The following is a 25,553-nucleotide window of genomic DNA, read 5'->3' as shown; positions in this document are numbered from 1 at the left end:
AGTGTCTGACTTTGGCTCAGGTCGGGATCTCGCGGTCCGTGAGTTCGAGCCCCACGTCGGGCTCTGTGCCGACAGCTCAGAGCCTGGAGCCTGCTTCAGATTCTGTGTCTCCCTCTCTCTCTGCCCCACCCCCTCTGGTGCTCTCTTGCTCTCAGAAATAAACATTAACAAAACTTTTTTTTTAATCTCTGCCTTGCCCCTGAGGACACAGCAGCCGACCCCACAGGCATCATCAGCCCATGCTGTGGCGCTTTGGGGAAAGGTCTTGAGGAATGGGAGGTCTGGCGTCCAGAGGAATCAATCCCCAGTCACTTGTTAGTTACACAGGGGAGGAGGTTCTGGACAAAGGACAGGCCTAGAGGCCACTGCTTTACCTGTGCCTCGACTTGGTAGTGGGACCACCCCCCAGTCTACCTCCCGATGTGATGATGTGACATGGGGGGGAGGGGGGGGGGGAGCGGTGACACGTGTGTGGTGTCCTCGCCGATAATAAGTGACCCGAGTTGGATCGGGCAAAACGAGATTGGGGGACATTGTGCCATACTTGGATGCCTCAAAAATATCCATATAATGGAAGACCCAGAAGAGGGGAGGGGCTTGGGAGGTCTGTCAGATTAATGGAGATGAACGTGCCCAGTGACCAGACGTGATAGACATGGCCCCACCGATTGACTCCTGGTTGGAAGAAATCGGCTCTGGAGGGTGTCTGGGATCACGTGGGGAAAACGGAGTACGGACCACGTGTTGTCAACAGTAACACTCTACTAACGTTAAGTTGCTTGGCTCTGACGATAAGGGCCATTGGGATACGGGCACGCAAACTGAGGGTCACACAGCAGCGTCTTGTGCAGGACACGATGGCACTTAGACCCTGGAGTATTTTCTCACTGTGAGGAAATACACATAAAATTTAGCATTTTAATTTACTAAGTGCACAGTTCGGTGGCATTAAATGTGCTCCCGGTGGTTGCACGGCCGTCACCACCATCCATCTCCAGAACTTTCTCATCGTACCAAACGGAAGCTCGGTATGCTGACTCACGTCCCCCTCCCCCAGCCCCTGGCGCCCACCAGCCTACCTTCCGTCGCTATGGCTTCGACTAGAAGAAGAGCCACACGATAGTTGTCTTTCGGTGACTGGCTTATTTCACTCAGCATAACGTCCTCAGTGTTGACCGGCATGGCAGCACGTGGCAGGATTCTGTTCCTTCTTAAAGCGGGACAGTATTTCATTCCTTGATGTACCACGGTGTGTTTCCCCAGTCATCTGCTGACGGGTGCTTAGGTTGCTTCCGCGTTTCGACCCTTGCGAATAATGCTGCTGTGAACCCGGACATCCAGAAATCTCGTCAGTGTCCAGCTTTCAGTTGCTCTGCCTGTACACCCCAGAAGTGGCTTTGCGGGGTCTCACAGTAGCACTGCGTTTCATCTTGTGAGGGCCTGCCATACTGTTGTCCCAGTTTCTGGATCGTTGACACATTTAAACAGTGCTGACTGTCTCAAAGAACTCCTTTTTTCTAAGGAGCCTGTTCTAGAGGGCCTCAGACACCCTCGTGCAGGAGGACAAAGGGGAGGGACAAGCTCTCAGGACCACAGGGCTGCAGCGAGCAAGGCCTTTTTGGGCGAGGCCCTCTGCGGAGAGGGGCCGGGTGGGTGGACAGGGCTTCCCAGGTAACATGGAAGGTAGCTGGTTGCTACCTTTGTCATGCAGAGGACACATGATGAATCGTCTGCTGTCACCGTCATTTCACAAAAGGGCGTTTCGCATCCAGACGATAGGAAGGACCTACCCTCAGAAGCGGCAGTGCCCTGTAAACTTACAAATTTAGCTTCGCGAGATCCCCACTGCACGGTTCGTGTTCTGCCATTTCTCGGTGGACTGGAGGTGGCTTTGCCACCAACTGATACTTTAAAGCAACTGGACTGTCCAGGACCAACCAGAGAATTTGTGGGGCCCAGTGAAGAATCAATGTGTGGTTTTCTGTTCGGTAACCATCAGGAATTTCAGAACAGCGGAACATTAACCCAAGCGTGGGCTCCTTCTGGGTCAGGGGCCCTGTGCGTCTGCACCCCCATGAGGCTGGCCTGGGCCAGTGAACCCAGTGTCTAGTCCCCCCTAGTGCCACTGTTTCGGGATTCCCTCTCCAGGAAAAAGCCGGGCAGAATTTTAACGTGGCGTTATCAAAGACCATGACGTTGGGCAAGTTAAACGCGGTGTCGGTTGTGGAACATAAAACATCTGACCGGTTTCTGCCTCCTGATCCCAATTAGTTAGATAGATGTTAGGTGATTTTCATGAAAGAATTAACTTTAGCTTGTTAAAGAATCATCCTGTCCCTTCTCTACAGAATTCACGTATACGCTGTGGAGAGTCATTCCCAAGATGACCCACTCACTGTGGGACCAAACTTAGGGAAAATAGTACTTGGTGGGGGTGTCGATTGGCTCTGATCCTGTCACCATTTGAGACGGGTTAAGAAAGAAGAAACAGCCATTATTCATCTGTTGGGTCTTCTCTAAGAGGGACGCCCAGCCTTTCGTACATTCTCAGTTGTCGTTACACTGGGAGGAGTCCACGTTGACTGGTGTGGATGAAGACCGCCCCCTCTGTAGCCAACGTGTCAGTCCAGCTGGCTGCGCATCGGCTTATGTTTTCAAGAAAACTAACGTGCACATTCATTTTAAATGCCTTTTCCATTCACATGCCGTCTGGAACGTGTTTCCTCTCTTAAAATCTGTTTTGTTTTTCTTATTGCTGTTTTGGTTTGGCCGTTGAGAAACCACGTGAGAAACCAATCCCCACCTTCCCCCCCCCCCAAATTAAAAGGAAAACTACGTGAAGAAGATTCTTTAGGGGCGCCTGGGTGGCTCAGTCAGCTGAGCGTCTGACTTTGGCTCGGGTCATGATCTCACAGTTCGTGAGTTTGAGCCCCGCGTCGGACCCTGTGCTGACAGCTCAGAGCCTGGAGCCTGCTTCGGATTCTGTCTCCCTCTCTCTCTGCCCAACCCCCACTCGCACTCTGTCTCTATCTCTCAAAAATGGATAAATGTTAAAAGTTTTTTAAAAAAAAAGATTCTTTAGTGTTCAAAATCATTAGGCTTTAAAAACATAATATTACTGGGGCACCCAGGTAGCTCAGTCGGTTGAGCGGCCAACTCTTTTTTTTTTTTTTTTAATTTTTTTTTTCAACGTTTTTTATTTATTTTGGGGACAGAGAGAGACAGAGCATGAATGGGGGAGGGGCAGAGAGAGGGAGACACAGAATCGGAAGCAGGCTCCAGGCTCTGAGCCATCAGCCCAGAGCCTGACGCGGGGCTCGAACTCACGGACCTCGAGATCGTGACCTGGCTGAAGTCGGACGCTTAACCGACTGCGCCGCCCAGGCGCCCCTGAGCGGCCAACTCTTAATGCTGGCTCAGCTCATGATCTCAGGATATGTGGGATTGAGCCCTGCATCAGGCTCTGTGCTGGCAGCCTGGAGTCTGGGATTCTCTCTCTCTCTCTCTCTCTCTCTCTCTCTCTTTCTCTCTCTCTCTCTCAAAATAAATAAACATTAAAAAAAACAAGAAAGAAACATAGGGGCTCAGTCGGTTGAGCATCCGACTTTAGCTCAGACCACGATCTCACAATTTGTGAGTTCGAGCCCCGCATCGGGCTCTGTGCCGACAGCTCGGAGCCTGGAGCCTCCTTTGGATTCTGTGTCTCCCTCTGTCTCTGCCCCTCCCCCGCTCACGCACTCTCTCAAAAGTAAATAAGCGTTGAAAAAAAATGTTTTTAAGCCCAAGGTGCTGTATTGCTGAAGTCTGTGGTCCCCAAAGCCGCTTGTCAGCCCCTGCTCAGAGCTCGTATCGCTCTGCAGCTGTCGCCAGTCCGTAACCTGCAGCCTCCTCTCTCTCCTTATTGAACAACCACGTAGCGGACAGGTCTCCGAGAAGCCACCAGGTCATGCTTGGCCCTCTGCAATTACTGCGTCTTGCCCCCTTGGTTTCTCGTTTAAGAAGAGCCATGGAGTGTCCGCTCCCTGGTGTTTAAAGGGCACTGGTGCACGTACAGCACAGGCTTATATCCATTTTACTGTATCCCGAGCGGAGGAAAAGGGCCATTTCTCTTCCCTTATCTGTTTATGATGCGATATGTTCCAAAGCGGATCCCATCAGCCACTGTTATGGCGAACTTAATTCGCTGTGATGGGGGTCCTACCACCAGGGCTGACGCGAGGGCTGCCCAGGCGCGTCCCGTTTCGTGACACATTACGCGGGATCTAGGACCGCCTCACCTGACTGGCTCAGGCCCCCTCCGACTTGGCACAGATTTATCGGCATTTATGCTCTAGAACGGTTGCTCACATTTTCTCTAACGTTGAAGCCCGGAGACGGCGACGTGCGTGTGGCTGCTGTAGCTTAGCCGCGATTCCAATGTGAAAACACTCACTCAGTTTGCAAATTAATTCACAAACTTAATTTGTCAGACTAGCTTTGCAGAGACTAATAAAGGTGTCTGCTAAAGTTCCAACAAGATAATATGCCTGGGAGCGAAACGTGACCCTGGAGCACAGAGACGGTGAGAAGTTAGCCAGTTGAGGTGTCTGTACCTCCGGTGGTTTTTCCTTTCACGTCCCGCATTTCGCTGTGTTGTTGGACAATAGGTCAGAAAATGAGGGCCAGGGGGCGGGAAATACTGAAAATAAAAATACTACGGCTGCTTCTGGAACAGTCTGGGTGTCCCGCCCTTCTCTAATAGCATAACGAGGTTCCAAAAGGATTTCCTTGAACAACAGACTTGCTCTGAGTTGCCCTCAGTGCTCCCACTCTCTGCCCCCACTACCTGGGCCCCCCCCCCAGCCCCAGCTCTGTCCAGGGGTCCAGGCAGACAGCCCCCCAGGCCCTGCGTCCCCTTCCACCCACACCCACCCTTTCGAACTGGCCGCCTCCCAAGTGGGCAGTGAGAGGTTTGGAGAGGATTGGGCTCTGGGGTCCGTGCTGTGGTTCCAGGGACCAGAAAGTAAGCGTGAGCAGATTCTCTCGTCCTGGGACTCGTTTCCTGTGCAGGGAGCCTGAGAAAGCACGTGGGTCACTCTCAGCATATAGGCGGGAGTCGCTCGTGGAGGGCCGCAAGCCGGGGCGGGGGTTGCACCTTCCTCGGCCACGGTGCTGGTGGCAGCACGGCATCCACAGGTCGGACAGGAACGGACAGGAGAGGCCCCCCGGCTGCCTCTGCCTATGGCAATGGGCGCGTGCCGGGTCCCCAGCGGACGGTTGCCACGTGTTCTAGAGGCAGCGTTTGTCCACACGGGAAGCCAGGCTGAGGCCTCCCGTTGAGTGGACCTGGCGAGAGGAGGAAGGCCTGGGCGGGCTGGGCTCTCCCAGCCCCGTGACTCAGCCCCTGCCTTCGTTCCATCCTGGACCGCTACCTCTCAAGCGGATGTTCCTGTGGGACCTCAGTAGGCCTTTAAATCACCCAGAGGGGAAATCGAGGCCCAGGGTCTGTTCTCTGTGAGTACCTGGTGCTTGGTAGACGACCAAAGGGTGTGAGGCTTGAGCTGGGTCTTGTCCATGATTAGCCAAATGTTTCCTCCTTCCCAGGCCAGCTCGCGCTTGTGCCTGCTTTGAGGTTTCCAGGTAAAATTCCTACAGGTTGCCGCAGAACTTTAGAGGGGTGATGTTGTATCTGCCCTGTTGCTTGTAGCCTGGTGCGTATTTCTGCTCGGCCTGGCCAGGTTCCAAACAGACAGGTGTTGGGAGGTGCCCAGCGCTAATGACAGCAGAGCCCCAGGAGCCCCAGGACTCAGCCTGAACCCCGGACTGAGGTGTGGCGGGGAGAGCCAGCTCTGCTTATGGCTAGTGCTCTCATCCACTGCCGTCTAGGTGGAAGGGGACCCGAGGGGGCACTGGCCGTGCCGTGCCCCTGAGCACGTGATCCCGCCTCCCGGGCTGCCCCGGGCCGCACCTGCGCACTGAGCCACCCGCCCCCAACACCTACAGCTGGGCACCGCTAACTATGACTCACAGAAGTAATAAGCCTAATATAGTTGGCTTTATTTAATTAATAATGATTCTGTTCCATTCCTCGGAACTCATAAAACACCCTGCAGGTTGGCAAAAACACTCATAATATTGATCAGAAGTCAGGCGGGATATTTATTTTGTCTTTGCCCCGTGAGCATAAATCCTTGTCCGTTGCCTCCTGCTCTCTGCATGCGGGATTTACAGTGGCCAGTTTCTTAAAAGCTTTCGGTAATTAAGGAATAAATATCCATCGGTCTTTGTTGGCCGTCCTTCCTTAGCAACGCGGCCAGGGGAGAAGGCATGCGTGCCAGGGGCGGCCTGCCGCGGGCCGGGGTCTTCTCCTGCAGAGAGAGGAAGCCCCCTGTTTCCCTAACATATTGTTCCGGCCCCCCTTCCGTGCCTCCCTCCCAGTTCCTGCTTTGCTCGAGGCAGAAAGACACTTTGGAAATTCCTTGCTGCTAGCTGGCTCTTTCTTTCCTCTCCTGTCGCTGTCCCAGTCACCATGTAAGCCACACAGGCCTCCTATCACTGCTGAGGATATTCCTTTCCTCCGATATACTTTGCTACAGAATCTCCTTTAAAATCAGCATTGACGAGGGCGCCTGGTGGCTCAGTCAGTTAAGCGTCCAACTTCAGCTCAGGTCACCGTCTCACAGTTTGTGAGTTTGAACCCCGCGTCGGGCTCTGTGCAAACAGCTCGGAGCCTGGAGCCTGCTTCGGATTCTGTGTCTTCCTGTCTCTCTCTCCCCCTCCCGGCTCACACTCTGTCTCTCTCTCTCTCTCTCTCTCTCTCTCTCAAAAATAAATAAACATTAAAAAAAATTTTTTTTTTTTAATCAGCGTTGACAAATCCTCTCCCAGCCCGTCGAGTGGGAAGAAAGATGTTCCCGAGAGGAACATTGTGACAAGTGACAGGCACCAAAAAAAGTTCTTGGCCTTTTAATGTTTGGGGGAGGGGTTCCCAGAAAAATGAACACATTAGACTTGACACAGGGCTTTCGGGAAAGGCCGTTGTTGGCCAGTGCCTTACACAGGCATCCGGTGAAAGCCTCGTTTGTGGGGAGTGGAGGGCTGCGGCCAAAACCACCGGGGACCACTGCTCACGACACCCTCGAGGACCCAGTGGGGCGTCCGGTCACTGTCCAGGGTCTGCCTCCCCCCACGACTCGTGTCCTGTAGTGCCACAGAACAGTGCCGAAAGCCAACCCAAAGCTTTGTGGTTATTCGCCGAAAACGTTCTTTTCTGGGAATCCAACCCATTAACCTCGTTACCCCTTGGCAGCCTGCTGAGCCCTCCCTGCCAGACTTGCAACGCGGCCGGTGGCGTTTCCGTGTGACGGCATCCTCGCAGCTCGCCTTTGAACGCGCGGGGAGCGGAGAAAGGGGCACCCCGTCCAGACGATTCTCTGAGGACCGTGGCCTGTGCCTAGCGTGCTCTTCCTTCGCTCTCCAGGTCTCCCCGCAGGCCCGTGAGACTTGCCCTGCCCTTTGCTCCTCACTGACTGCCAGGGTCGTTGACACTGACGGTGACCCGGGTCCTCTCTGGGACCCAGCTGCCCGGGCACCTCCCCTCACAGCACTTCCGTCGCGAGTCCTGGTGTCCGAGTCGTTTCCTTCGCGCTCGCTATCCTCGAACATCTGTGGTTTCATTTCTCTTCATTCCGTATTTGTTTTTAATGCCAGAGCATTTTGGTAAGGAAAAACTGGGAGGGAAGAAATGACCAATCGTCTCCATGGGCCCTATCTGCAAGCAGCAGGGGGAACGTTCCAGATCACGTGCACCGTCCGAGATGGCAGCTGCCGGTGCGCCTGGGGTGTGTGAGGCCTGTCTAGAGCAACAGAGCAATCTTGTTTTACTCGGATTAAACTCAGACACCAGCACGTGGCTCATGCTGCCCCTTGAGGCGGGGGGGGGGGGGGGGGGGGGGGGGGCGGGGCTCAGCTCTCGATTCTCTGACACGAGTCACATCGAACCGTTCCCCACAGGGAGGATCCGGTGTTGAGATCGTCAGAGAGGGGCTGTGACCGCAGGCCCGACCGCGACACCCTGCTGGGGCGGTGGCCTGGGATCGGGGCTTCCCCTTCTTGGGAAGGCAGCAGAGCCCGGAGGAGGAGCTGAGACAGTGACCACCGGGGTCAGCCGCTTGGCCGTCACAGGCGGGGGACCCACCTCTCTCTGGCTCCCCTTCCCCTCTTCTAAAACGGGGCAGGACCTACCTCACCGGGCGTCGTCAGAGTGAAACCACATAATTGACGAAAGGCTCAGCCCGATGGCCGACGCATCAGAAGTCCTTAAACTGTAGCTGTGACATCAGCGGTCACGTTCCTCGTCTGGGTGACAGAGTCAAGACAGAAGCGCGTGCCCACAGGCGGATCACCGCAAGCCCACACGTGGCTCAGGCAGAGTAGTAAACAGCAGTGGAAACAGGGTGCGGGGTCAAGGCCGGGTGAAAAGCAGCACGCGTGGAGGGCGGCTCCTAGGGACTTCACGTGGGAGGCCTCTGCTCGCAGGGATAGGAAGGCGCCAGCCCAGTGCTGGGCGGCTCAAGGTGCCACGGACGCCCAGCCCTTCCCGGGACACCCCTTCAGTTACTGGGGACAGATGACCCTCACACTCGGGGCCTTTGTCATCGTGATCGTCAGCATCAGGTGTGGCTGGTCTCGCCCTGGTGGCATTCTCGGCTTCCAGACACCTCTGGCTGGCCGGTCGGAGACCCTCGTGTCTCCCCTGGAGCTGGGCACTGCAGTGGACTGCCAGGACCGGGCACAGTGGTCCTCACCCCACGACCGGCCCCGTGACCCAAGACAGAGCCCGGGGCAGCCCACACACCTCGAGCCGCCCCATCCCCGGGTCCTCGCCTCAGACACGGGGGTAAAGCTCTGCTTCCCACCACCCCGACCCAGCTCGTTTTCTCTGCGAATGTAAATGCTCCTTTCTGCCCCTCCCCCACCTCCTCTTCATCGTCTTTTCCTGACTCTTCACCTTGATCTTGCCATCCGCTGAGTTAGCTGTCCTTGCCGGGTGTGCATCATCTGGCTCATTTTAATAGACCCTGAGCGTTATTGGTGCCACACCGGCAGGGTGGTACCAGCGTCCACACCCTTCCGCCCTCTCCGTCCGGTCCCCGGGTCGGCCGAGGGGAGCGGGACTGTGGCCCAACCCTACCGAGCTCCCGGCTGCAGCTGGTCCCCAAAGCCCATCTCGAAGGCCAGGGCTGGTCTGGGAGCCTGGCTCTGCCCTGCCTGCCGGCAGCTTCTTCCTCCCACATTGCAACCTGCCTACACGACCCCGGACCCCCCTGTGTGTTCACGGTCCAGCCGCCCTATTTCAAGCTCGGAAAAGCCATCCGTTGCACACCACCCACACTTGCGCCTTCTCTGAAACTTGGAACGCAGATGACCCGTCTCTTTTTCTTTTGAAGCTTTTCAGGAAAAGACCTGTCCTTTTTTTGAGAGTGAGGACGAGCAGGGCCAGACAGAGGGGGGCAGAGAATCCGAGGCGGGCTCTGCACTGACAGCAGAGAGCTCGATGTGGGGCTCGAACTCACCAGCCGTGAGATTGTGACCTGAGCCAAAGTCGGACGCTCAACCGACTGAGGCACCCAAGCACCCCAAAAGGCCTTTCCTTTTAAAAATGTCATAATTTCTCTCAAAATATGGCCATGACTCTGCGATCACATGTGCATTTTGTTCGGTGTTTGACATGTAGCTCCTTTGTAGGAACGGGGACCATGCTCGGGGGACCTTGATGAGCCCAGCGTCACTGGGAGTTCCCAGGAAAGGTGGTTTCCCTCCTCCTCGTCGTCATCACCCTCAGGATCGCCATAGCAGGTGCTCCTGGGACCTGCGGGCGGTATTTACTGGCGCCTGGGAATGATGTCATTTCCGTCTGGCAAGCACTGAATGTGCAGGTGGCAGCTGGGATGTGTCCCAGACTCATCTTCGGGGGCCACGCGGAGCCTTGGCCACATCAAGGTCAAGTGCGACAGGGCCTGTCTGTCGGGCTGCAGGACCAGAGTGCATCCCAGCCCTGCAGACCCTTCAAGACTCTGTGCACACATGGTGCTGGGGACAGCCGGGGCCCCACCTGCTCCCTGACCCCCAAATCCTGTGCTCGGTACCTGACCGGCCCACAGCTCACCCACCAGGCGGTTTCCTGGCTCAGGGGCCGGTGGGGGGTGGAGGGCCACCTAATAAAGGGGCTTCATTTCAGGCCGGAAGGGAAGAAAATATTTACTACTGCACCTTCGATTGTATCTTTCCTTTTTATTTTGGGGGGATTGGGTCAGTGTCTTTCTTCTGATTAGTCGTCTGTTCTCTCATTTTCTCTCACTCCCGTGCGGTTGATTTATTTAAAGGTGTGTCAGCACGGGGCTCAAATGAGGAGCTGGGCCGCCTTCTTTCTGCTGACGGCCGGCCGTGCCAATAAGTCATTTTTTAGCTCATTAGCTAACGGAGGCTGTGAGCAGCGGGCCTCCAGGGGATTGGAACGAGGTGAAGTGATCTGTTGCCAGCTACGCTGCTCTTGAACTGGCCTTCCTTGGGGAAAATGAAAGGCTCGGCCAAGACAAGCTGGGGATCCCAGAAGGAAGATTGGGACATCAGAGTAACAATTAGAGTATTTGTGTGTTGGCATCCTGGCTTCGTAGGGCAAACGGTCTTAGAATATTCTCGTAAAAAAGGAAACACTACCGGAGTGTCCGTTTTTCTCGTGTTACGTGTCGGCACGGAAGCCGGAGGACAATGGTGGAGGCCGTGGGTGTCCAGAATGTTACGGGTCAGACTGGGCTACCCTAACGAAATACCGCAGATTGGGTGTCTCCAATACATAACTGTGTTTTCTCTCGGCTCCGGAGGCAGCAAGTTCAAGGTCAGGGTGCCAGGGCTGGTTTCTGGTGAGAGCTCTTCCTGGCTTGCAGACCGTGCCTTCTTGCTGTGCCCTCCCTCGGAGAGAGATCCCTGTGTCTCTTCCTCGTCTTATAAGGCCACTTTTTATGACCTCATTTAACCTCAGTTACCTCCCTAGAGGCCTGGCCTCCAAATACAGATACATTGGGATTAGAGCTTCAGCATATGGATTGGGGGGCGGCGGGGAGGGGACACAATTCAGTCCAAGAAGACTTGGGATATCTCAAGGCTGTGGACAGGGGCTAACCGCACTTGGCCCCAGACCCGCTGACAGCCACAGGGTCCTTTATGCCGGCTGGGCACCCCTCTCCCAGCATCCTGAGCCCTCTGCTGCCCGTGGTAGGGTGTGAGGGGTCACACACACCAGGGACGCTGGTGGAGTTGTCGGGGCCCCTGGCCAAGAGTCCCCACCTCACCCCGCCGAGCACGTTGACGGCCCGGACTTAGAACCCTGAGCGTCCAGCTGGCGTTTGGCCACCACGGCCACCTTTGTCACGCACACCACCCCCGCAGGTGCGTTCTCAGGTGCTCGATGGCAACTGTGCGTCATTAGAGCTGCTGTCTGACTCCATCGTTGCAGCACCAACAGCTGCCACTTGCAGAGCGACGGCTGGGCCAGCACATCCTCCAGACATGCGGCCTCAGCCCCGAAACCACCCTGCCTCCTGTAGACCCGCTTTATGGGCGAGGGAGGGACGGCCCGAGAAGTCACTGAAGGCGTGGAAGTCTACACCGTGGAAGCAGGCACATAGATCCCGTCTCTCCGTTGCCAAAACCAAGGCCTGTGGCCCCACCGGCCTTGGGGCGATTCTCTTCTCCCGCCCTCGGCCACCGCGGAAAGCACACGGGGTAAAGCTTACCCACCCCCGCCCGGTGTATCGGGGTGCACGGTGACCACAGGGCATGGGTTCTAAACAACAGCAAGTGCTTGAGCAGAAGTAGGGGTTCCTGAATTCACAAAACCCTCACACGCCCTTGTCTGAGTTCTCCGTTCCTACTCGCTGGATTTCAGCCGCGAAACAGAAGCATTCCTGATTCAGACATGAAGTGGCCTCGCTTAGCGCTCCGGCCCCTCCCGGTATCCGGAAAAACAGCGAGGGGCCGAAGTCCTGTAGGGCCCAGAAGCCGGCGTGGAAAGCTTCTGCTTTTAAACGGCAAAGAAGTTTTGGTGAAGAGCCGTGTTTCCGTCACGTGATGAAAGCCATACGTTAAACAGCTCTGGGGGCCAGGTGGACATGGGCTGGAAGAGGCAGTCCCCACCAAGAAGGCCACGTGGAGGCTTCGTTCTGTCTCCTTGCGGTATTCCTCGGGGACGGCCCCCAGTATCAAGCCTGTTTTCTGTATTTGAGTCGGTGGAGGCCGTGCAGCCCTTTTGGTAATACTCCCCTTGCTCTGGCTTCTGCAGGGTCACAGGTGGACCAGCCGTAAAGGCTGCCAACCGCTGGCCTTCCCTTGCGGGAACCCTCTCCAAGACCCTGTTCCTAATTTTATAGACATAACAGTCGAGTCTTCCTTCGAGAGAAGCTCCCAAACTGGTATTCAGCCCCATGAAATCTGGACCCACCTTTGTTCCGTAATTATAAACAGCACTGACTTTTAAAAGCGAGGAATGGGGCGGGGTAGGGGAGGGTGCCTGGGTGGCTCAGTGGGTTAAGCGTCCGACTTCGGCTCAGGTCATGATCTCACGGTCCGTGAGTTCAAGCCCCATGTCGGGCTCTGTGCTGACAGCTCGGAGCCTGGAGCCTGCTTCGGATTCCGTGTCTCCCTCTCTCTCTGCCCCTCCCCTGCTCCCGCTCTGTCTCTCTCTCAGAAGTAAACATTAAAGAAAAAAATTTTTTTAAATAAAAGCAAGAAGCGATTTAAACACAATCATTCAGACACACGTCGACTTCAATTTCAGTGAATTCAGGTGAGCTTGTTTGTGGGGTGACCAGATCCCAGGACAGAAACCCCCCTCCCCCCCCCCGGCCACCCCCCTTCCCCAGGAGAGCACACTGCCCGCAGGAGAGGACTCAGAAGCTGGGGGCCTTCTTCATTCTTCGGCTGGGATGTCCGAATATTAGAGAATTGGATAACTACAGCTAGGACGATAGTTCCAGTGTTCAGTTCCCTGTTTTATCCCTGGGTGATTTGGCAATGCAAATTAAAACCAAGCAGAGCAGAATAAAACAGCTCTGACTTTAATGCCCACCAAAAAACGAGAGCTAGCAAGCGGGGACTTGAAAATCTGGATGCACCCTTCACCCTCGTCCCTTTTCATTTCATTCCCGTTTTGTTCTTGCTGTTTGGCGGTTTATGAAACGTGCCAACGTATGTTAAATACATGTTAAATGCGGTTTTTTCATAGCACGAGAAACACGATTTTGTTTGGAGTGTGTTGTCTCTCGCCTGCCCGGCACCCTCGCGTTTGTATTTTGGCCCAGGCGGGGACAGGGTGCGGGCCGCGTCCAGCTTCAGCCTCGTCCGGGCTGCGGGGGTGGGTTCTCAGCTGTAGCCAAGTGTTTGTCCTGGAAATCTCCGAATGAAAAGGGTCGGGGGTCACCCTGGGGTCACTCGCATGGACCAGGAAATGAAGCAAAACTAATCCAGATTTGCTCCTGGAAGAATCTGTTTGCCTAAGTATTTAAAAACAGATTAGGGCTAACCCGACACTAGATCACTGGGAGCAGTGTAAACACGAGTAAAAGGTGTAAACAAGCGTCTTTTCTGTCCTTCGGAAGAAGAAATGTCATGGTTAATGAGTTTTCTTTCTAGAGTGTCACGGAAGCCCTAAGTGATTCTCTGTGTAGTTTGTAGCTATGCACCCTGATTATTCTCTTGGAGAAAACGCTGGGTTTTAGGAGGGGTTAGTTGTGAACCAGTGTCTCATTTAAGTCTCTGGGGCATTAGAGTCCCTCTTCTCTGTAGGGCTTTTCTTTTCTTCTTTCATTAAGCAGCCACAGACCTTTGCTTCGGGACGGTGTGAACACACTTTGCTGTGGGTCTCTTCCTTTCTGTCTCCTTTTGCCCATTCTCTTCCCATTCTGCCGTCTCCTCTTCCTCCCCAGCCCTCCTTCCAGATGTCACAGGCAGCATCCTGTGCCGCTTGGACCCTGAACCCCGCCTTCCCCCAAAGTTCAGGAAGCACATTCTCAGCAGGCCCAGTGCTGCTGGGGGAGGGACGCCTGGGGCTGCTGTCTGCATCCCGAGGCCCTTCCCCGCCCTTCCCCAGTGTCCTCCCCTCCTGCACCCCTAGCTCAGCTCTGGCCTCGGGCCGCCTGCCTTGTCTCCTGGGCTGGGCCCTAGAATATCTTGATGTTCCCCACGTATCCAGAGAGATTACAGAATCACGTAGGAACTTAGTTTGCTTGTCTTTTCTAGACCTCCACATGGGGGTCTCTGCGGTTTCATCCATGGGCCTGTAGTAAGATTTTCCTCAACCAAAGGATGTGGAGATCCCAGGGGGATCACATACTCCCTTCCGTGGGGAGGAATTAAGAGCTAAGCGTTCAAGGTCACACCCAGGTGCGGGGAGCCCACTGGCCATCCTGTCCGCTGTGCTCCGCAATGTCCTCCGATCCCGACTAAACGCTGTCATTGCTTATCCGGCCTGTGGCATCCATCCTGCATCGTGCCAGACCCTGGGCAGGGGGGTGGTTCCCCCTGGCCGCAGCTTCCGCGGCATCAGAACCCCCGCCTGCAGGCTCTGCAACCACCCCCCAAGAGGTTCTGACTCCGGAGGTCCGGGGCGGAGCCTGAGATTCTGCATTTCTAACAAGTTCCCAGCTGCTGCTGGTCAGGGACCCCACTTTGTAAAAAAAATAAGCCCGTCCCTCAGGGGGCTTCCTTGCGAAGATAACTCGTCTCCTGCTATCTCGCTTCCTCCCCGATGCCCCCGGACCACGTGGGTTCTGGAGCAGAGGGGTTTCGGCCTCGGCCACCCTTCCTGATTGCGACTGCACCTGTGTGGGGACTCTTGCAGGGAAGAGAAGGAGCGGTGGATCCGGGCCAAGTACGAACAGAAGCTCTTCCTGGCCCCGCTGCCCTGCACGGAGCTGTCCCTGGGCCAGCACCTGCTGCGGGCCACCGCCGACGAGGACCTGCGGGCCGTCATCCTGCTGCTGGCGCACGGCTCCCGGGACGAGGTGAACGAGACGTGTGGAGAGGGGGACGGCCGCACCGCGCTGCACCTGGCATGCCGGAAGGGGAACGTGGTCCTGGCGCAGCTCCTGATCTGGGTAGGTCACCGCGCACAGGACAGCATAGCCGCGGGCGCCTTGCTCTGCTCTGCGGGCATCTCTCTGGTGGGAGGCGGCGGGTCTGAAGATGGGAAGCATACGAGTAGGGAATTTGGAATTGAGGCGCGGAGGCCCCTGGCTGCCGGGCTCCCCTGTGTGAGGACACCGCTTGAGGACCGATCAGAGGGAGGGAGGGGGTCCGCGGGGCTTGCTTTGCCCAGCCCTCCCTCGCTGGGTGTCTGCAGAGCTCATCTGTCTCATGACCCCTCTGGGTCAGGTGTGGGTGGAGTGTCTGTCCTGTTCCTTTTACAACCAACTGCCGTCCTCTGTGTTTGGGAGGGGGGTGGAGGGGGAGGATACAGCTAGTTTATATGGTTTTCCCTTTACCAAACCCAGAAATACTGGACCCAGAGTTTGATGGTAGGACTTTATCAAAGGGCTTCTTCTGGACTGTTCTGGTTAACTTCCACTAGGGAAAATTATTCTGTTGTTTGTTTGTTTGTTTGTTTGTTTGAGAGAGAGAACGCAAGTAGGGGAGGGGCAGAGAGCGAGGGAGACACAGAATCCGAAGCGGGCTCCAGGCTCCGAGCTGTCAGCACAGAGCCCGATGCGGGGCTCGAACTCACGGACCGTGAGATCGTGACCTGACACGAAGTCAGACGCTCTAACCGACTGGCACACCCGGGCACCCCTAGGAAGAATTATTCTTAGATTTCTACGGACGCATTCGTCATGAAGCCTGAATGGCGACAAGAGGGGGACAGTGTGTAGAGCCGCGGGCACCTGAGCAGCCCACACCCGCGGTGGCACGGCCCGCACACCTCTGGGGCTCAGCCACCGCGCGTCCCCACCGAAGGGCGACAGAAGGCAGCCTGCCGAGAGGTCCCCGGCGGGGGCGGATGGCGGTGCTTACCCATAGTAGGACCTGAATAGGGGTAACAGAGGACTTCTCTGCACCCTTGTGTTTTACATACAGATTTTCCCCAATGAAAGAGAATCACCTCCGAGATCAAGAAGTGCTTATTTTTTGTTTTTACGATTGGAAAGGCAGAATTGAACTAACAAAGCCAGGATTACCCTCGGTCTCCTGCAGAAAGGAGGGCCTTCTGGGTGTCAAAAGCGCATGGTTTCTTTCAAAGGACGCGCCGTGGGGCCGGCTGTGGCCTCTGGCCATCCGCGTCCCTAGCCACCTCATCTGTGGCCCTTCCCGGGGTGGTCCGTTCCCCCCCCCCCCCCCCCCCCCCGCCCCCCCGGCTTGGAGAAAGGGGCCGGGTCCCCCCCCCCGGCGCCCCCCCCCCCCCCCACCCCCCGCGACCCTAACGGCCCTCTCCGTTGCCTCCGCAGTACGGGGTGGACGTCATGGCCCGCGACGCCCACGGGAACACGGCGCTGGCCTACGCCCGGCAGGCGTCCAGCCAGGAGTGCATCGACGTCCTGCTGCAGTACGGCTGTCCGGACGAGCGCTTCGTGCTCATGGCCACCCCCAACCTGTCCAGGAAGAACAATAATCGCAACAACAGCAGCGGGCGGGTGCCCACCATCATCTGAGGACCGCCGGGCCCCCGCAGCCTCGCGCCCCCACCCAGAAGTCACGACACGTGAGTCGCGTCGCGTCCCCACTCCTCCTGGCGGTCAGCCGCCCACCCGCCCTCACCCCGCGCGCAATCACAAAAGCCTGACCGTCCTCGCGGGGGCGCAGCGGAGGCCGCGAGGCTGCAGGACCGACTCCTTTTCCCCCCTGAACTCCCCCCCCACCGCGACGAGCAGGGGCTGCCCGGGGGCGGGGGGGCCTTGGTTTCTTGATAGCACACCGCGAGGTCCCCCGGCCCGGCGGCCTGTGGACACAGAGCACGGCACAAGGGACGGGGATGAGAGGGGGAGGGGAGGCGAGGAGCAAGGAGAAGGGTAACTCTCCTTAACTGGCAGTTAAGCACATCAGTACATTTCACCTCTACCAAACGGAACACTCGGATTTCATCTCTTCTCCGAGGAGCTTGACGGCATAAATCAGAAGCAGGCAGAGTTTGTCAGGTTTGAAGCCCCTATGATGGTATGTGTCAAATCAGTTGTAGCTAATCTGTCCGGGGAGAATACTGGCTTCATTACACTTGTATAGTAGAGTTCTTCCAGCATTACCGCTGTTTAATAGAACATGATTAGTCATCACCGAGAAAAAAGCATATTAGCCGAGGAGGTAGTTACACAGCACGCTCCGATGCTTGCCACGATGTGATTGTAATACTTCTTAGAAGCATCATATCATCTCAGACATGTTCTTTCGAGCCCTTGGAGCCCTTCTTTCTAAATTCACTGTCATAATTTAGTATCTGTTTAATTTTTCAGTCCAAAGAGAGGAAATCAGTTGCTGAGTATTATTTGACTGCCGTCGCTCTCCTTGGTGCAAAAACAAAATGGAAAAAATAAATAAGGGTAACTCGGAAATTCAAAAGGAAATCACGGATCCAAGCTAATAATAACACTTCGAATACATGCAGTAAAGTAACCGAAGGCATAAAAGGCTATTTTTTTTTTTTTTTTTTTTTTTTTTTTTTTTTTTTTTTTTTTGCCCCAAACGGCAGAGATATTTTACTTTCTTTTGCCAAGGTAGAGGTCTTGGGTCCTCAGTCACTCCTGGGCCACGCCGGAGTGTCACCCAGGCTTCTGTGTTATGTCTTTAGATAAGATTGTGAAAATCTATTTGAATAAAAGGAGTTCATAAATATGCATTGATTTTTGTACAGACAAATGTCACCTCCGTTAATTTATAAACTGAACTAGATGTGAACTAATAATGTGCAACTAGTTGAGATGAGAGGGTTACAGATCATTGTACATGGAAAACACTCCCAGCAGCAAACACTTCCATTAATGTGATAGACAGCTTTGAAAAAGGAACACATCGGAAGATGGTAGTACAATTTGCTTATTAAAATCGAGAAAGGGGGAAAAAAAAAAAAAACCAGACACTGAAGCATTTTAGAGAAGAGGAAGGCGGCATGTGATTTCTCATCATTTCGATCTGATGGCACTTCTGCCGACCCAGAGGAGGGGCCGTGGCAAAGCAGGGGGCGACTGTGCGAATCCCAGACCCACGTGCTCTGCACGGGCAGGTCACGACCGGCCGCCCACGGCTCTGCGGCACCTGCCGGCCGGCGAGAATCGCTAAGGCTTAACTTGGCGGCCAGGCCCTCCGTTGGGGTTATCAGCACGTCCCCTGGTCTGCCGTCACTGTGTGCCATCGGGGCTGCTCTCAGATGTTAGCCACCTTCAACGTGGCCAGGTTGTGACACCCTGGGTTAAAAAGGAAAGGGGCGGCTTTGCCTGGAGCGCTTTAGCAGTATATGGGAGGAGAGGGTCGTCCAATGGGAAGGCGCCTCTGGGCTGCTGTAGCACAGAAACCAAGGCCACGCCAGGCCAGTGCCCCCCTCCCCCCCCTCCCCGGGGAAGTCCCCTGCTCTCATATATGAAACCTTCTATTTTGTAAGAGTTGTCCCTCTTCTTTCACTTTAAAAAAAAAAAAAACACAATTCAAGTAGGTGGGGACAAAATAAAGCTTTACACAGAATTTATATGTGGGTCAGTGTTTCATGGACATTTGCAACCTTGCTTCCTCTGCGTGGAGCCCAGCGGGCTCCGGGAATGGAAGGTTCAGAAGGCTGAGAGCCCTGACCACAGGTCCCTGATCCTCCCCCTGGTTTTTAATTCTGTGTTTCATCACTGTGCAGTTATTTTAAATGTGAATGGGGGGAAAAAATGTCACTGCCTATTTTTGAAGAACTCATTACTGTTCTATTCCACCTGGACACGTTCTCCTCCTCACAGCCTTTAGCATAGACTTCACGTAGTGAACGCAGATATAGTATAAATGAAATTCTTAAATTATTTCATTGTAGTTAATTCCCACTATAGGAACGCCCTATCATATAGCGAAGCCTCGTTTTGAAAAGAAACAGAATTCCTTGTAAGGCTTCTCTTTGAGATGTATATGAGTGTGTACATATTATTATATGTGTTTATAATATAATATTTTCCCAAACGACTCCTTTTTTCACTTAGCCTTTCTCGACCTGAATGCTAGACCGGTTTTCCCCCCACCCTCCCACCCCACCCCTTCCCTCTCTCCGGCACGGGGACTTCATTGATTCCTCCTCAGAAAACCTGACCCTTCTTCTGCTATTTTTAGCCATGCTTCGGGAGGCGGCCTGCTTTCCTGAGCCCGAGTTTTGGCAACAGAGGAAAGGCAGTGGTGGTTTTCGAGGGTTTTCCTCTAAAATAAAGTGACTGATGGCTAATCTGTTTATGTTTCAGTGTCAGACCAGAAGGGCTTTCTTCACCAACAATGCTGCCATTCCCATCTTAGAGCCTTACTTAACACCAAGGCCCGGAAGCCAAAACCCAGGGCTAGTGTTAGAAATAACCAATTTGGGAAGGGGGTCGAGTTGTGTTCGTTGGTTCTCGTGGAAGTTCTGCGAAGTGACCGTGAGGACACCAGTGCATAGTCCAGCCTCTTCTGTTCAGAAGTAAAACTTCCCTTACCGAGAAACCACGTGCTGGGGAAGACACACACACGCACGCGGTCACGGGTTAGGGTAGCTTCACGATCTGGCTGGATTCCTTCTGTGCCCCAGAAACCCTGCAGAGAAAGGAGCCTTGATTCTGACCCCGTGAGAGCAGATCTCCGGTACTGGGCGGAAAGGTGGCTCGCCAAGCCCAGAGCCCCAGTCATGGGGCCCCGGCCCCCGCCCGTCTCCTGTCATCCTAGGAGAGGAGCGGCTCCAGGGTGAGCGGGTGACAGATTCCCGAGTCTGTGGCCCCATGAACAGGTGCAGTTGTGGGTCTCCCAGTGAACGCACACCGCGCGTAATTATCCCGGGAGGCAGGGGATGCTCGCTGATCACGCGGCGGTCGGGTGCTCTCGTTGGCTTACTCTTGACCAGGATCCTGAAAGGAGCCCATTCTCTGCCCGTGAGCCCAGGCAGCGGCCCTTCCAGCACCACTGCCTTCTGAAGCTTTGTCTAGCCTGATGGGGTCGCCTTGGACCCAGCCTCTGCCGTCGGGCCTAGCGACCATTCTTTGCAGTTTTGTAACACCTGCACGCATTCAGGGTCATTCTCTACATCCTCAAAGCAGCGGCCACTAACTTATAGGGGAGAGCGTGGTCCAGTGAGAAAGACAGCCCTGGCTCTCCTGTCCCTCCTGTGTGGCCTTGGGCAGAGGCCCCCAGCTTTGGGGATCTTTTTCCTCATCTGTGAAACCGGGGTGGCCTTGCGGGATCTGATGACCAGTCGGTTGCCAACCAATGTGATAAAAGCCAGCCAGACACCCAGCCAGAGGCTGGATGCTCAGGAAATGGGATTGTTCATTTAGAACAGAAATGCCGAGAGCAGAAAGCCAGAACCCAGGCCTGGAGAGCTGCCCCCAGGCTGGCGGTGCGTCCCCCAGCCAGGGCCCTAGGGAGTCGGTGACGGCCCCCCCTTCCCGTCTGAGCCTCTGGGCCTCCCCTCTGCAGGGCCAGTCAGTGCCCTTCCCCACCCCTGTGTGCTGGGAGCAGTGTCAGAGGAGGGGCCTCGCTGGAGCGGCCGTCCCTTTCAGGGCTGGCATCAGGCTCGGCTTGTCTAGTCCCTGCACTTGGGGAACACATCTTCCCCGTCAAGGGTGGCCACTGGGTCCTACCCGGCCCCCAGCCCGAGCTGTGCTCGAGGATGACCTGGGTCACCGCGGCTCCAGCTGTGCCCACCCTTCCTCCTCGCATTTAGAATGTTCCGGAAATAAGAAGAAGTCCACATTCCCGCCTAGGGAGGTTCAGAAGCCTTGCAACAATATAGAGCCTCTAAGAGTAAGTATGGTCAGGCCTCAAAAACTTCTCAAAAGGCAAAGATAATTGGAAAGCAAATCCATTACCCCTCGATGGGCCCTTCTCCCCTCCCCCCTCTACGCTATTTCCATCCCTCATGCGCCCCACAAGGTCGGCCTGACTTTCTAGAACTCCCCTGGATTGTATTTATGTCCTTCAAGCAAACAAATTGAAAAGCAGTCAGGAAGGAATTCGAATAGAAATGTGCTGAAGAATCACATCTTTCTTTCCCGGGAAATATAATTTATTTCTCACTGGCCTCCTCAAATGGGGGTTTCACACCTTGTGACGTCCTGTCTTCAAGTGATTCTCACCCCCATCCTTCACCAAAAAGCTAAATAAGGGCCTTTGGCATCCAGACTTGGATTTTTCACTTCGGGCCATTATCGACACGTTTCCTGTTTGAATTCCCAAGTGGCTTTCTTCTGGAAGCCCTGTGGTCAGTGAGCCCTTGGTGTGGGCCCCCGCCCGCTCCGTGCCCTACACCCTGATGGCTCTGTCATCGTTCAGGCATCGAAATCAGGTTGCCTTTCAGTCAGAATATTCAAAATTGAATATTCAAAATATCCAACTCCAGTTACGCAGAGGAGAGAAGGTGGGGGGCAGGTTAGATGGAAACAGACTTTTATTTCCGTCATTGCCGGGAAGTTGTCCCTGGAACCCAGAATGGCCAGGCCCCTCGCGAGGAGAGAGAAACAGTGCCACTCAGGGTCAGCACGCCCCCACTGACCCCTCAGCTCTCCCTTCGTGAGGAAGAAAGGACAGGTAACAGCTTAGAATTCATATTTCAAAAACACCCTTGGAGGAGAAGGGCTGTCCTTACATAGATTTTTTTTTAAACAATATTAACGGACTTCCTGTTTAATTTTGGATGTCTGCTGCTTTTTAAACAAACATTGACACTTCTTTCCAGTTCCGGTTTTTCAGTTTGGGCCAGAGTGGCAATTAGAGGATGAACTCATCAGCCATCAGCACGGGATTCTGCAAAACCAGAGAGTCTGTTTTTTAGTCTGTGATCTTCAAAACGCCCAAGTTCTAGAAGGAGTTTGGTTTCACCAGTGTAGGAAGCACCGTCCCAAAGCAATGAGTCAGGACCACAGATTTGAAAACTGCTCTCACCGCGTTTCACTAATGAGGCCCTCGTTTTGTTCTCATGTGACGGCATTTGGTTCTGGGGCTTGCACCCGGTTGGTAAAAATGCCCTTCTCCGAGGCCTTCCCGTCCAAAGGGCCTGCGGTGCCCGGGGTACGTGCAGGGCAAGCCACCTTGGTCAGTGTGCGAGAGGTCAGCTCAGGGCTTGTGTTTTATTTTGGCCTGGTGTGTGTGGCTTCTGTAGAGAAGGTCCTCCGAGGGTCACGTTGGAGCTGTATGCTAGAGACTCGCCTGTCAAAGTCGAGTTAGGTCCCCTCTAGAATATTCCCTGGCGGCAGGGATATCCTGTCTTCTGTTTTGAGACGCGGGTAAAAGAAAGGAACCACACAGATGTGAGAGCTTTGGGGAATCTTCCAAATGGAACAGCCCGGTGTTGGGAGCGCTTGCCCCTAAATCAGAGTCTGCCCTGACCTCCCCGTACCTCCCCAGATGGTGTCAACACTGGCCTGGGAAGCTAATATCTGAGCTGGCCCAAACTCATGTGAAGAAGTTGGGGCCCGACCCCAGAAGCCCACACAGTTAGGGATTCCTCGTGTAAGATGGCCAGTGTCCGGGCTTGATGAAGGACATCCTGGGGCTTTCCAGCTCTGGCCTAGCACCTGGATGTTGAAAGCCTGAGTGGGCAGCCCAGCCGATGTCCCCTGCACCCTGCTCTGCACCTGACATGCCGCTGAGTGGCCTGGGGGACATGTGCATCCTGCCCGGGCCCTTGGAGGGTCAGGGGACAGTGGGGACCAAGGGTGCATGGGCCAGAGCCGGGAGTTAGCTCACTGACCACTCTCAGGAACACATCACGCCTTCCAGCCCCACCCCCGGGCGCCCAGGCAGATCTGAGAGAGGACTGGGCTGTCACACGGCTCATGGGCAGCAGATATGCTTAGAAACTGCTTTGCGGCCGTTCGCACATCTCGAGGTTAGAAATCCCGTCTTCTCCAACCCTTGAAAAGATCGCGGTTCCCCTCCTGCAGCTGTGCTTTTGTCTAAAATCTGTCGAATTCTTGAGGTGGCACCCCTGCCCCGGTCTGAGCACCCGCGTGCTGGGGAGGATGCTGCGTGCCCTTGACCAAGGGTGCTCCGCAAAGCCTTGGGAGGCCTGGGCCGGCTGCCCCGGGAAGGGCTGGAGGGGTGGGCCACGCCAGCCACGGGCACGGCCACGTGGGTTCCAGGAGAGCGTCCTGCCCCAGACGGCCCCCTCCTCTCCTGCCCATGACCTCGAATGGGGTTCTCGTGTGGCCACGGGTGTGTTTCTGAACGGGAGCCTGGGCGGGTCAACGGTGGCAGCCAAAAGGCATTTCTAGGAGGGAACAGGGAAGGCCGGGTCCCTGCCCACCTCCCACCACGTCTTGCTTCTGTAAATAGCAATGTACAGAAGACGGAAGAGCGGCCCAGGGTTTATCCAGAGACGGCTTTGGTTTCTTTGGGGTTTTTTTTCCTTTTTTTGGTTGTTTTTATATTACCTCATTCAGCAAGTTTGTTTCACGAGGACTCAATGACGCTTTATTTATATTGTTTGTACTGTAATTAAAACCATTGACAGACATTTCACTTTGCTTGTTATTTCTTATGATTTTGTTTTGATTAAATATGCCAGTTTGTATTTTCCTGCATTGGGATTTTTTTGTGTCGGCTGTACAGTATTCTAAGGGGGAAAAAAAAGAAAGAGAAAAATGTGTAAAGTAATGGAGAGAGGTGGCTATAGTGTAGAGGCCTCTTTCTAATAAAGAAATGAAAATATGTCTACACTGCTTTCCGTGGAGGTTTTGTTGGGCTTTGGGGGGGAGCGGGAGGACGTGTTGGTCATTTGTCACGACTAATTGGATTTCGGCGCTCAGGCGAGGTAAATCCGAGAGAAGAGGTGATTACAGAAGGGAGTGTGCAAGGCCCAGGCGGCCTCTCCCATGAGGAAGTCGGCACGCGGGTGTTGTGGTCGTGGCGCGAGGGGACGTTAAGGAGCGTCTCTTCCAACTTGTTCGTCTACGAGCCACTCTAAGGGCCCGTGCGTGGTTTCCCCAGCCCGAGACTGGCTGGGCCACACCGCCCCAGACGTGTGAGGAGGGCTCAGCAGGTGGCTAGGGAGTAAAACCATTCCAGGACGCTGTTATGAATAGTGTTGTTATGAATAGTGTGACGTTCTTCTCATACAAAATACATGTTATCTTTACCCCCCCCCCCAGCGCCAAAATCAGAAAATTAAAACACCCAAATGCCGCCACCCAGACATCCCCACTGGCAGCAATTTGGCAAACACCTTCCAGGCACTTCTTTCTGCAGATGGCCTCCCCTCACCCACTCTTGCAGATCATAAATATGCAGACACATGAGCCCGTTACATTTCCTGCAGAGACTTTCCCACCGCAGAGGGAGCCAACAGCATGCCCCCCCCGGGGGGAGGGTCCCACCCAGCCCCAAGGTCACACGGCCCCCTCGGCAACAGGGTCACAACACCCCAGCAGACCACATGCGCAGTGTTACGGGAGTTATTTGTCTTCTAGGAAATAAAAGAAGGAGGACGAAGGAAAGTTTTAGGAGAAATCAGTTACACTTGCACGCGTGTTGGTCCTCTTGTATCTGGTAACGTAGGGCTTAAGTAGACCGAGGGGTTGTGTTTCCTCGTCAGAGAAGATACCCAAAGAGAGCAAGCCAGGGCCGGCTTGAACCAATCCGGAAGGATATCCGGGCCCAGCCTCCTTCTGGCCATCTGGTCAACCATCGTTCGTGGGTGGGTGTTACCTCCCGGCACCCACATGAGGGCCCCTCCACCGCTGGCCTCTGCATTCCACACGTGGAGGAGAGAAAGGACAAGGAGAGAGGCATCTGAACAGGCATCTCCTATTCAGTGTTCCCCGAAGCCCCACTTAGGACTCTATTGACGCCCCATCACATCAGCCACACGGGGCCGAGGTCAATCAGGGCTGCAAAGGAGACTGGGAAGGAAACGTGGTGGCTCAGTGGGGCAGGGTCTGGCTGTAAGGAAGAGGGGGGCGAGCGGTCCCTGCCCATTCACCCTTTGGCTCCCCAAAATACCCTCTGTCAATACCCAGAACGGTGGCTCCCCCAGAGAGATGCCCGTGGGCAGGCTTCCCAGGACTCTGTCCCCACCTTCCATCCAGTGCTCCGGAGTCAGTCTCAGAGTGTCCATCCAGTCCCAGCAGGTGACGGCTTCTCCAGCCCACTCAACCTTTGCAAGCCAAGGCACTTGAGCCAAATGCCCTCCCTGAAAAGCTCGGTCAGACCGGCAAGGTAGCAAAAGCAAGACTGAATGTCTGGATTTAGTAGCCAAGATTGTGAGAGTCGTGGTACCCAGCTGCAAAGGGATGGTTGGTGGAGACGGAGTGAAATAGCGTTTCTGCAAAGCAATACGGAGTTGTGTACAAAGGTTCCGAAGACCTTCCCTCTGGCCCAGGAGCTCAGGGCCT

At 54.9% G+C, this 25,553-nt stretch overlaps 1 protein-coding gene across 6 annotated transcripts in view; it reads left to right on the top strand.

Moving 5' to 3' along the window:
• AGAP1 (ArfGAP with GTPase domain, ankyrin repeat and PH domain 1) overlaps positions 1 to 23,893 on the top strand; it is a 552,490-nt gene extending 528,597 nt beyond the window's left edge. For 3 of the 6 annotated variants that reach the window (XM_049614622.1, XM_049614621.1, XM_049614620.1), the window contains 2 exons: positions 14,876 to 15,131; positions 16,476 to 23,893. In XM_049614622.1, the coding sequence (XP_049470579.1) occupies positions 14,876 to 15,131; positions 16,476 to 16,679 (460 nt within the window). In that variant the 3' untranslated portion in view covers positions 16,680 to 23,893. The remainder of the gene's footprint in view (positions 1 to 14,875; positions 15,132 to 16,475) is intronic. The other 3 variants (XM_049614625.1, XM_049614624.1, XM_049614626.1) reach the window with 1 other exon arrangement.
• The last annotated feature ends 1,660 nt before the right edge of the window (positions 23,894 to 25,553 follow it).

This window comes from Panthera uncia (genome assembly GCF_023721935.1).
Source record: "Panthera uncia isolate 11264 chromosome C1 unlocalized genomic scaffold, Puncia_PCG_1.0 HiC_scaffold_3, whole genome shotgun sequence".
NCBI classification, from domain to species: Eukaryota; Metazoa; Chordata; class Mammalia; order Carnivora; family Felidae; genus Panthera; species Panthera uncia.
The sequence above is the reverse complement of the archived record's forward strand: the minus strand, read 5'-3'. Positions and strand labels throughout refer to the sequence as shown.